Raw genomic sequence first — 12468 nt, forward strand, 5'->3', positions numbered from 1 at the left:
TTAAATAAACATGTCCTATAATGCAATTAATACTGTACTTTAAAAAAAAAACTTTACTTAAACCACCTTCTCAATGAGGCCTTCTCCAGTGACACTAAGAATTCATACCCAACAGTTTACGTTAACTCCTCCTTTTCTCTTAGCACTTATCACTATCTAACTACATATTTTACTTATCTACTCAGTCTCCCACAATGGAATATCAACCAGTAAGGACAGGAATTTCTACCTTGTTCATTGCTGTACAATGCCTGGCACTTAGTAGGCACTCATTTGTTGAATGAAATGTTCAGTAAATTAAAATGATGCCATCTTTAAAGGTTAGTAACAAAGTATATCTATTATAAATTCTAAGTGATGATATTTAGGCTTACATTGATAAGAATAAACAAATAAACAATGTTTTACAGAATAAAAATCAGTTTGGAATACCTGGATTGCTACTTAAATTGAAAATACCTATTTAAAACACATGTGGAACTTTTAAATACAGATGTGCCTTACCCTTTAGATATTTCTTTAAACGGTTCAAGCCAGTGCTTCTCAAAATGTTATCAATCACCTGAGGATTGATTTTGTTCAAAATGCAAATTCTGAGTACTGTACACTGGAATCATGACTTTTAAAAAGCTCCCCAGGTGGTTCTAATATGCAGCAACCTTCGGGAACCGTTGTTTTAGGGTGAGGCTCAGGATACGTTTCTTGGTTTTTAAGTAACTTCAAAAATAATGCAATGTTGAAGGGACAAAATAGAATTAAGTAACTTATACAGAAAACAGTTTACTAACCAATAGCTTTTAAAATGAGTCTTACATGGTTTTAAAAAGAAAACAAACAAAAAAAACCCAGCTTACCTGCAAGTGCTGTCTGTCAATGAAGAGAAACACTGACTGGTTAGGATTGTTGACAACAATTCCAGTCTTGTCCTTTCGGCTCAGTACATGCAAAAACTGTTTTTCATAGTCACCGTGATGAAATTCAAATTTGGCCTAATTAAGAAATATAAACACTTATAATTACAAACATATTACACTACCTGAAATGTCTACTGCACCCATATGCAACTAATTACACTGTCCAATAGAATATGGTAACCAACAGTGGCTATTTAAATTTGTATTAACTAAATGCAATTTAAAATTCTTTGACATAGGTGAATTTAAAATTCAGTTCTTCAGTAGCACTAGCCACATTTCAAATGCTCAATAGTCACAAGTGGCAAGTGGCCACCATTCTGAATAGTCTCTTGAGATATAGAACATTTCCTTCATCACAGAAAGTTCTACTGGATGACATTTCATTATATAATTTGACTTTCAAGAAAAACTGCACCAAAGTGACTAAATTCTAATAGTCAAAGAAATCTATTCCAATCCCAGCTGCGTATTTTACTACTTACGTGATCTGTGCAAATCCCTTAACTTTACTAAACTTCAGCTTTCTCACTTATAAAAGGGCTCTAAACCATCAGTTAAGAGGCATAAACGAAACGTAAAGCCCACACCTGAAACACAGGGCTAGTTCTTATTCAGATAGGCTTCTGAGGATATAGGAATCCCTCGAAAATTTCAAGTGTTTACGTCCAATTTTATTATTTTAAAAAATTTTAAGTTATGAAGACATTATCAAGTCAGTCATAACCTTCTTTTAATCTTTTAACATAAGGAAGATTAACTCCATCCTCCCACAAAATGTCTATAAAGAAACCCAAAACCAGGTGAAAAAGACCAGGCTAACAGAGAATTCAAGAAACCAGGAAACCTTAAACAATCTGGTATTTAGATACTCAGTTGTAAAAATGATTATTAGTCCATTTAGTTCAAACAATCTTTATTCTCCTTCTACGTCAGACAGTAGAAAATACTAACATGGAAAAAAAAGTCCAACAGTTCCTGCTACCCAAGGTTTTACTACCCAATAGCTTTTCTCATACGCCATAACATAAAATATGACATGGTATCCCTAAATAGCATCGGATGTAAAATATAATATTGAATTGTATCTCTGCACAATTCAAATATTTATTCAACTCTTAGTACATGAAAAACATGAATAAGATTATCGTGACCTTAAGGTTCCTTGTCTTGCTGAAGAGGACAAGCACATGCACATATAAAACCTAACTTGTTTCAAATCTTTCCCAGAGTAAGATGTGGTTATCTGTAAAACCCTAAAATGAAAAGGGTTTCGTAACTCACTTCTTAGATCAGATTCCTTTGAAAACCAAGATTAGGTATAAAGTATTTCAGGAGTGTGTGTGGTACAGGGGAAGAGATTTTCTGAAGTTCATCTATAAATCAACAAATTTCTACCCTAAAAGATTTTCTGACCATAATTTCAAAAACATACTGGGTAGTTAGAACCACTTATTCTCAAGAGATTCTATACGCCAAATGCTTCCTCTTCTTGCATTACAATAGTCAAAAGGCCAAGAGAGACTCATGAAATAAAACTTACTAGAAAGCATACTGCCAGAGAATTTCTTAAATGAGACCCTATTCTAGGAATTTTCACTTATTTATGTGTTCACCACACTTGTTTTAGAATAGAATACCTGAACAGGCCTAAAAGGCTCATCAGATTCCTTCCACCTAGAAAACAGGAGACAGACAATTTTTTCAATATCATTCCGTGGCCAAAGAATGAAATCCATCTCCTGAGTACAGCCAATTACATCCTATAAAATGACAAAAAAAAAAAATTACTTTCAAAGAAACAAAGCCATAACAAGCAATGTCACAAATTACACGGCTTGCCTGCCTGTAGAAATATTTCATAAGTGCAAAAGGTCCATTATACAGCTGACCCTCAAACAACTTGAGCATTAGAGACACCAACCACACAGTCAAAATTTCTGCATATAACTTTACAGACAGCCCCCACCCCCATTTGCAGCTCCACATCCGTGGATTAAACCAACTGTAGACTGAGTAGTATTCATCAAAAAAAAAAAAAAAAAAAAAAAAAACCAAGTATAAGCAGACCCTTGCAGTTGCTGCAAATTCGTGTTGTTCAAGGGTCACTGTGTATCATTTTATATCTTAAAACGATAATAGTAATAGGATTGTATACAATCTGAATAGCTCATGACCTAATTCTAACTTTTATCCTGTAGAGTCCATATACAGCCACCAAGTCCAGTGTTCTTCACATCAAGATCTAAACTCATCAGTGCATGGAGAAAATTCCAACTGAAGCTCTAATTTTTTTTTTTTAAAGTCCCTGTACCATTATTTCCAGTCTTCAAAATCAGAACCTATTTAAGCAAAGATGTCTTGGAACTTCTAATATGAATCACTACTTTTTTATTACAACTAAAATGCTGTTTTTGTTAAATGCAGATTATTGAGACCAATTAACCCCTTCCAGACCAGTACACGGTTATCTTCAGCCTGCCCCTGAGCCCACTAATTATGGAGCCCTCTTGTTCAAGTTTGCCCAGACTAACTTTCAATGAGTTGCCAAAGTTTAGAAGGCTGGCATGAATACCTTCAAGTTTCTTATTTATAAGGGGCATGATGCTCTTTCTCCCTTGAAAAAGGAAACCCCACTGAACAGTAATATAAAACATTAATCATAGCAATAAGGTACACCATTATAACATAACAACACCTAAGAAAGTTATCCACATTTTACTTAAATTCAACTTTTAAGGAGATTCATGACTACAGTTAACCACCTATTCTTTGGAGAGGGGGGGAAAAAACTGCAAGCTCAAGTCACAAAAATCTACCAAAATAAAGCCTGAAAAACAAGAGGTGAATAGAGTATGTGGCTAGCATGCATGAGATTCTGGGTTCAATTCCCCAGTACCTCTGTTAAAAAATAAATAAATAAACCTAATTATCCCCCCTTCAAAATAACCCACAAACAAAACAAATAACTAAACCTAATTACCACCCCCCCAAACAAAACAAAGACTTAAAAACAGAATTTACCCTTCTCATAGACTGGTATCGAGGAGCATGGAGCTGTACCACATCCTTCTGTAAAAGCTCTATGGAACTTTCTAAGGAATAGCTGGAATCTCGCACACCTTTCAGGATATTTTCTTCATAATTATTTGTCATGACTGGTATAACCTCAGACACTTCAAAAAGTGCTGATTTTTTCTTCTAAAAGAAAAAAAAAAAAGTGTATTAACCCACCAGTAGCACACCATCTCTTAACACCCAGAGTTCATATTACAATGTCATGTATCTTTATTCTAACTCAGCATAATCCTTAACTGAAGTAATTTTGGTACTGAAAACAGATTTTCAAATAGGTGGAACCTTCGGTTCTTCCCCCAAACCTCTTACTCCCCAGCCACACATAAACAGGCTATTATCAGAATGTTTAACTGCATGCTTTTACAGCATTATGGTATCCATAGCAAATACTTAGACAGTATTTCCTAAATGCTGTGAGAAACAAACACTGGATACCCTTAAGGTTAAAAAAAACAATCAGTGATTTATTCTCGATGTAATTTCATTCAACTGGTTCTACATACAGCTAAATTAAAATCTCAGTTTAAAAACAAAGCTCTTCAGACAAATTAACTATTTTACTCCTTGAAAGGGTCAATTTCCATTACTTCTTCTGGATACTATATAACTACAAGTGTCAATACTCAACAGGAGAAAAAATGTCTACAAACCTAAAAATTTAGTTAAGACCAAGGGCTTATCATCAACTTAGGTTATAAAATTCAAGAGCTGCTCAGGACAACTGCCTGGATACTGTCCAGTCATAGAAAAGCAGGTTTTCATAGGTGTTAAAATAACTAGATAATATAATTTGGGGCATCTAACAGATTAAACATAAAGATCTAATCCCACTAGTATCTTGTATTTTTTCCTAGTGAACTTAAGTTTAATAGCTTCAACTAAAATCTAATCAATTCTGCAGTCAACTTATTAATAAAAGAAAAAAAGGAGTAAATCTGTGATACTACCCAATCTTGGGACAATCATTTCAAAACAAACCACTTTTGAAACCACTTTACGATGCTATACTCTAGCAGCTAAGAGTATTCTTAATATTAATAATCTTAATAGTGGGGAAAAAACCTGGGAAACATTCAAATATTATTACACAGATATCACACTAAAATGATGTTTCTGATGTCAAATTAGCTCATAATTTAAGCACAAAATCAAAGTAGTATTTCCTTACTATTTATAATCTAACCTCAGGTTAAACAGAGATCGATTATTTAAGAAACTGTCCATTATTTTAAGTTACAAAAAAACCCCAAAAAACCCCTGCTTTTATCATGTTCTCCTTGACTACTCATAATTCATTATTTGCTACTTAACCGTAGAATTAACTCTGATAAAGACCAAAAAAAATTTTTTAACTTCTTTTGGTCATTCTGAATTTTAATAAATTGCAATTCTAAACACTTATTAATTAATTAATTCTAAACACTAATTTAATTAACCATTAAATTAACCTTTTAAGTTAACCATTAAAAAATTGCTCCTAAAACTTATGTGCATTCTATTTCATTCTATTTATTCTTTCATTAACTGTACCATGAGAAAAAGTATCTACAACATGGAGATGAAGACTGCTTTTTGCACATAAACATTTTGATTCTAATTTACTACTTTCAAACATCCTATAACACTTTAGACAATGTTTAAATTCAATTATCAAGTTCTCTATATAACTCTACATAAATGAAATTTGTTGTAAAACATAAATGAAGAGTTTTACAATGCTATCCACTCCCTGTTAACTAAAAGTGGATCCTACTAAGCTTTAGAATTAAGTATTTCAAAACCAATCAGTATTCAAGCCTTCCATTCACTATCCTGCAACTCCATCTATTCAGATAATTAACCGTAAGGGTCAAAGTTATAGTAGACAGATGTAGACTTTTGCCAACGACTCTTTAACCTAACAACTTTATACACTTACAAAAATCACTTGTGCTAATTCACATTAAGAACTTTAAATTACCTTCTCCTTGAATACAAAGGCAATATACATCTTGAAGTCAAACTGGTCAGCTAGAGATTCTTTTTTCTTTCTAAGCTGAGCACGTAGTCTGTTCAGAGCTTGTTTCTTCCGGGAGTTTGGGTCCCCCATTTTTGAAATACAGGTGGTACTAAAGCCTTTGGAAATTGTCACTAAACTATGGGCACTTTTTCTTAAGACTCAAGTACAACAGAAACAAGTCATTTTTTTTCCTGCTAATATGATTGAATAGCTAAAATCACGACTGTAACCCAAAAACTGCACCTTCTGGCAATATTAGCAGACTGTCATATTACAGGGGCAAGAAACAAAAGCTGCTGTCCAGTCATGTCTGGACAATAACGTTTGGGGTTGGATGGGAAAAAGGAAGGGGAGGAAGGAAAGAAAGAGGAGAAAATACTTGAACTAATTTTTTGGAAAACACATTTGGCTTAACTGCCAAAATAAAGGTGGGGGAAATGAAAAAACTATTATCAGGATTTAGGTGTGCAATAAAACACAGCTGACACCAGTCCAATCCTTAAAATCCATCCGGATTTTTTTCCCCTTTTTTTAGAGAAAGGATTATGAAAAGGAGTGGGAAGGGGGAAATGTGATCCTTGCTTTCCAAATACCAAAAAAGAAAAAAAAGGAAAAAAAAAAACCCCACCAAAATAACCCCCCCAAAACACCAAAAACAGGGTAGGTGAATGAAACTGAAATATCCAATTGGATTTTACCCAGCCAGATCCATGGCTGTAGTACCTAATTCTTAGTTATTTCAGATTTCACTATTGCTATGTATTGTCAGTGCTTGTTATTGATTACACTTGGTGGTGAGCAAAGAGAAAAGTGCAAAATCGGTAGAGAAGGAAGGGGAGAGGTACAGGGTTTCCCTGCAATCAACTACAGTGTATACCGGGGGCGGGCAGCTGTTGCCCAAAGGAGCCATGAGAAAAAACAGCGGAGTCATTACCAACTTCCCCATCACCCACATTTTCACCCTCAGGCGGCTGCTAATGCTGCTGCCAAGGAGAATCATGATGGCAGAGGGAAAGGGGGTATATAATACGATGTAATAATGATTCCGGCTCTGTGGTTAGACCTGATTAATGCCCGGGACCCCAACACCCCCAGTCCTGCAATGAGTCTTACATTCCCCGAGGGAGCCTTCCCTATGAGTTTGCCCCCGTGCAAGATCGTGGGGAGTGCGACTTATCTTCTTGTGAGCATGGCTGAGGCAAAGGTGGCGGGTTCTTTTCCCAAATCCCAGGCCGTGCCCGGGGACCACCTGTCTTCCACCCCCCCAGGTCCCACCCCCACCCTTTGCCTTCAGCGGCAGCGACTCACTCGCACCACGGGAGACACTGGATCACTCGGGTTTTCACTCATTTCATCGTGGAAACAATCCCCGCCCGGGTAGAGGAGGCGGGAAAGGGTAAATGGGAAGGATCAGTGAGAAGAAAAGAAAATAGTTGCGTTAATATTAAATTACTTTTTAAAGTATGCCCACCCCACCCCCCAAGAAAAAAAAAATTAAGTTCCCAGATTGCGGATTCAGCTCGCTCTCACGTTGAACAGACCATGTTTCCCGAGTTTGGACTGTTTAGGGCGGGGTCGTTAGTTGGTCTCCCAAAAGGGCAGAGGGTGGACTCGACGCGGCTGGGGCGGGGGTGGGTGACGGGGAAATCCCCTCCCTGTCCCCGCGGAGACCGGGACTCACTGACCGACTCTCGGGCGGGGTTCGGGCCCTCTAGCCGCAGCCTGCGGGCGGAGCGGTGGCGGCGGCGGCGGCGGAAGAGAAGGCGGCGGCGGGGGCGCTGCTCGCAGCACGGGCAGGAGCCATGTCAAGAGAAAACCACCAGCCAACTGAGCCCCTCCATCCCCGCTGCAGTGCGCACTGTGACCGGGCCGCCCGCGCTGCTGCCGCCGCTCAGCCCCCACCTGGGACCCATAGTCTGGCTCGGCGCCCCGGGCGGCGGCGGAGGGGAAGGACGCGGAGACGGCGAGAGAAAGAGAGGAGGAAGGAACGAGGAGGAAGAGGGGGGTCGGATTTGAACTGGCGGCGGAGGGGGTGGGGGGGAGGGGAAGGGAGCCCTGCGCTAAGGGGGTCTGTCAGCGAAGTAAACCCCCCAGAATAAAGTTATTTCAGTTCAAGCATCTGCTCTGGAGTCTCTCTTCTCCCCACGGGTCGGGCTCCGGCTCTCAGGCAAGAAGGTCGAGGAGACTTGGATGGGGGAAAACCCGAAGCGGAGGGTGAGCGTCCGCGGTGGCACAGCCTCGTTGCCCCCCACCGGTGGCTGCGGAAGCGGCGGCGGCGGCCTCGGGCGCCTCCCGGGTCCGGGGCAGAGTCGCGTTTGAGAAGAGAAGCGAGAACAAACAACTTAAAATGGCAGCGACGGCCGCTGCGTCACCCGCCCCTCACCGGCACCGCCCCGAACTCTCTGCGGCTGCGCATCCCCCGGGCCGCCACCATCTGCGCAGGAACGAAGGGGGAGAAGAGGCTGGAGATGGGAAGGTTTGCAGGGTTATCAAGGAGAGAGGAAACAAGCGCAGGAGTAGAGGGTGTGAGGAAGCTTTTAAAAGAGTGACTCTATGAATTTAAACTTCTTAGTTAATATTCCCGCTTCAAAGGGGAGTTTGAGAATAGAGACTACCCTATTGTCCAGGATGGGGCGTGGACATGGGCGACCCATTCTCCCTCCACCCCGTGAGGGCTGCGAGTCCCTACGGGCCCCTCGCCCCTCCCTCCGCAGTCGTCATAAAGCCACGCCCTGATGCCGTCCCCGAAAAAGCACCCGGATGGAATCGCTCTTCCGGGTTCCAGTCAGCTTCAGACTCGAGCAGGGCGCTGGACCGGGCGGAGCCGGTGGGCGGAGAGTAAGCGAACGTGGGGCGGAGTGAAGCAGGAAAAGGAAAGTGTATGTTGGAAGGACAGGGGGCGATTCACTTTTCAGTTCATTGTGGTTTTATCCCTAACTCACAGATTGGCAGTCCCTCAGAGGGTCTGTCCCGCCGTATCTTGCCGCGAGAATTCATCTCCAATACCTGGAATTTAAACAGCGTGCAGCAGAAGGTGGTGCACGTTGGTCGCACGTGGCTCTCTGTTCCCCACCTCGCCACGTGCGCATGGGGGAGGGCGGTCCTCTAGTTCTGAAGAAGGTCTATGCCTTCTTGGAGCGTTGCTACTGTGACTTGGGAGAAAAACGGCTGAAGCTGCTCCGTGGATCATTTTCTCCCTATTTTGAGAACACAGTTTATGTGTGGATCCCTCAGGACCTCAGACCTAGGACCTGTCCCTTACGTGGTTCTGTGTCTTCCTCAAAATACGAGTGGGACGGACGCACATGTCTGAATCACACGTCTTTGACAGCGTTGAGTCGCATTTTTCAGAGCTCCAATGCGCCGATTAAAACCCAGTTATATAAATAAGTAAAGTCAACACTCAACAAAAGCAAAGCCTACATAATCCTTTATGAGCTACTACTCTTTGTGATGAAACTTTAGAACTCTATTGGGTCACCAAATTACTGCTCTTCACTGGGTAAAATCAAAATAGATAACTGGCAATGACATTTTTTTCATCCATGACCCAAAAGAATTGGGACCCACCCTTCTAAATAAATTATCCACAGCTAACCTGAAAGATAAATCTAGCATTTTTCTAGTGCTTCCCTGATTGATTTTCACAATCACATCATGGTAACTGTGCGTAAAATTCACAAAGGTAAAAATTGACAATTTCAGGTGGTTTATGAAATTGGTTTAAAAAAAAGATACTAAAAAAATACAGCACTAGTTCGTGTCTTCTTGATCTGGCCCCGATTTGAATCCATGGTCATCTGTATGGAAGAATTTTTTTTTTTTTAAATAACAGCTTTATTGGAAATAAAATTCACACACCACAAAATTTACCTATTTAAAGTGAACAATTCAATGTATATTAGTATAGCCACAGAGTTTTGCAACCGTCACCAGAATTTTAGAACATTTCATCACTCAAACAAGAAACCCCATATCCATTAGTAATCACTCCTCTTCTCCCCAACCGTAGGCAGCCACTATTCCATGTTCTGTCTCTAGAGATTTGCCTTTTCTGGACATTTCATAGAAATGGAATCATACAATATGTGGTCCTTGTGACCAGCTTCTCTATTTAGCCTAATGTTTTCAAGGTTCTTGTGTGTTGTAGCTTGTTTCACTACTTAACTCTTATATTGCATAACATTCCATTGTATGGATATTCCATATTTTGTTTATCCATTGATCAGTTGATGGACTTCTGTTTCTGCTCTTTGTTTATTAAGAATAAAATGCTATGAACATTTGTGTAAATGTTTTTGGGTAGACTTACGTTTTCAGTTCTTTTGGGTGGAATTGCCAGGGCAAATGTTAACTCTTATCTTTAACCCTTTGAGAAACTGCCAGACTGTTTTACAAAGTGGCACCAGCCACATTCCAGCCAGTAGTGTATGGGGGCTCTAATTTCTGCACATCCTTGTTATTTTTTTGACTACAGTCATCCTAGTGGGTGTGAGGTGGGTGTCTCATGGCGGTTTTAATATGCCTTTCCCTAATGATTAATGGTGATGAGCATCTTTTTATGTGTTTTTGGCCATTCTTCTATCTTCCTTGGAGAAATTTCTCTTCAGAGATTTTTGCCATTTTTTGGAGTTGGGTTACTTGTCTTTTATTACTGAGACTTAGGAGTTCTTTATTCCAGATGTGAGTCCCTTATCAAATATACAATGTGAAAATATTTTCTCCCATTCTGTGGATTGTGGTTTTCACTTTCTTGGTCTAACTTTCTTAGACAGTTAGATACATTATGTGGTATTTTCTTGGTTGAAATGCAGATACCACCACAGAGGTTTACATTTTTAATAAAATAACTCGTGCTGAAGGTTCTGGGCCAACCTCCTCCCTGAAGAAATAATCCAGATGGCTCCAAGGTTAACCTCCCAATCTAGGCAAACCAACCCTTCTGCATTTATTCTGAGTTAAGAAATGATTACCCAAGTATATGTTTACATAGCCTAAATATATGACAATAAGATTGCCAGTAAAATATTTGACAATTGTTCTTCACTATTCTAAAAAGAACCAGCCTTCTCTTTCACATTTGAAATCTATATTGTCTGAACACACATTCTCTTCTCTCACAAAATCTGGTTTTCTCAACATCACCCCCCCACTCCCAGTCATCTTTATGACCAGCAAGCATACTTTATTTTCCAGGAATTCCCAAATATTTTGTCCCTTCATGAATACAACTGTTCATCAGACATGGGTTTCGAGTTTGGGTTATGATTTACGGTTTAATAAGCATGATAAACATCTACACAGAATAAGTATGCCTAGACTACCCAGGCCTAAAGAACTAGTTCTGATACTGTCCAGTTTGAGCCTAAAAGCAGCAGCATCAGGGGCCTAATTTGCAGATTGCAACTTTATAGGTTTACCATCTAAGGTAACTGATAATATGGGGTAATACAATTCCACAGCCCAATAGGGATTATTCACAGCACATGGTCTAGCACATACAGCCCTCCCATCCACAACAGAGTTATGTGGTTTCTAAACAAAAATGATATAAAAAGAGAAACTATATTTGTTCTGAGGCCTTTTCTTACCCTTTTGGAGGGGATCATAAGGAGATAGTTCATTTTTCTTCTAGTCTTATCCTAATTTCGTGTAGATCCAAACTATAGAGGTCAGTACTTATTTGTAAGCTGATAATTAAATATTTACTGAAGGCCTAAAGCAAGTTACAGCCTCAGAAAATAAGATTTGGCCAGGTAACTAGCATTGTCCTGCATCTGGAACACGGTTACAAACCAGAGGAAGAAGCAGGGGAGGACTTACACCCCACCATGGTTTTTCTTTATTGTTTAACCTCTTCTTCTTTCCCTACTTCCTTTCTTTCTCCTAACTCTCCTTTTTAAATTCCCACTTCTCAGGGTGTGTGTGTGTATAAAATCCTATGGGCAAATACATCCATAAGCATACAGAGTACCAGTACACTTTTTCATTTGAACACTGCATTCATTATTTCTGCATAACAAATTATGCCAAGACTTAGCAGTTTAAAACAACACACATGTATTGTACTATAATTTCTGTGGGTCAGGAATTCAGGAGCAGCTTAACTGGGTGATTTGAACTCAGAGTCACTCATGAGGTTGCAGTTAAGATGTTGACCAAGGCTGCAGTCATCTGAAGGCTTGACTTACATGACTGTGGGCAGGAGGCTCAGTCTCCCAACATGGACTTCTCCATAGGGCATCTTGAATGTCCTCAGAACATGGTAGGCGGCCTCCTCCAGAGTGATTTCAGAGAGAGGGAGAGGGAAGCTATGGTGTCTTTCATGACCTAGGCTTGGAAGTCATACTCCATCACTTCCACATTGGTTGTTACAAGTCAGCCCTTATTCAGTGTGACAAGAAACTGCACAAGGATGTGAAAACCAAGAGATGGCGATCACCAGCGCCATCTTGGACGCTGGCTATCATAAACATT

General features: G+C 39.9%; 1 protein-coding gene across 2 annotated transcripts in view; it reads right to left on the reverse strand.

Annotated features, from left to right (window-relative positions):
* The window catches only part of C20H6orf62 (chromosome 20 C6orf62 homolog), a 13456-nt gene extending 5123 nt beyond the window's left edge, over window positions 1-8333 (reverse strand). The window contains exons 1-4 of one of the 2 annotated variants that reach the window (XM_045509564.2): window positions 7300-8333; window positions 3939-4115; window positions 2555-2677; window positions 855-989 (exon numbers count right to left, since the gene is read on the reverse strand). In XM_045509564.2, coding sequence (XP_045365520.1) covers window positions 855-989; window positions 2555-2677; window positions 3939-4115; window positions 7300-7341 — 477 coding nt within the window. In that variant the 5' untranslated portion in view covers window positions 7342-8333. Of the gene's footprint in view, window positions 1-854; window positions 990-2554; window positions 2678-3938; window positions 4116-5952; window positions 7279-7299 lie in introns of those variants that run through there. The other variant, XM_010974239.3, reaches the window with a different exon arrangement.
* Between the last annotated feature and the right edge of the window lie 4135 nt (window positions 8334-12468).

The sequence above is a fragment of the Camelus bactrianus genome, chromosome 20 (genome assembly GCF_048773025.1).
Source record: "Camelus bactrianus isolate YW-2024 breed Bactrian camel chromosome 20, ASM4877302v1, whole genome shotgun sequence".
In the NCBI taxonomy this organism is placed as follows: domain Eukaryota; kingdom Metazoa; phylum Chordata; class Mammalia; order Artiodactyla; family Camelidae; genus Camelus; species Camelus bactrianus.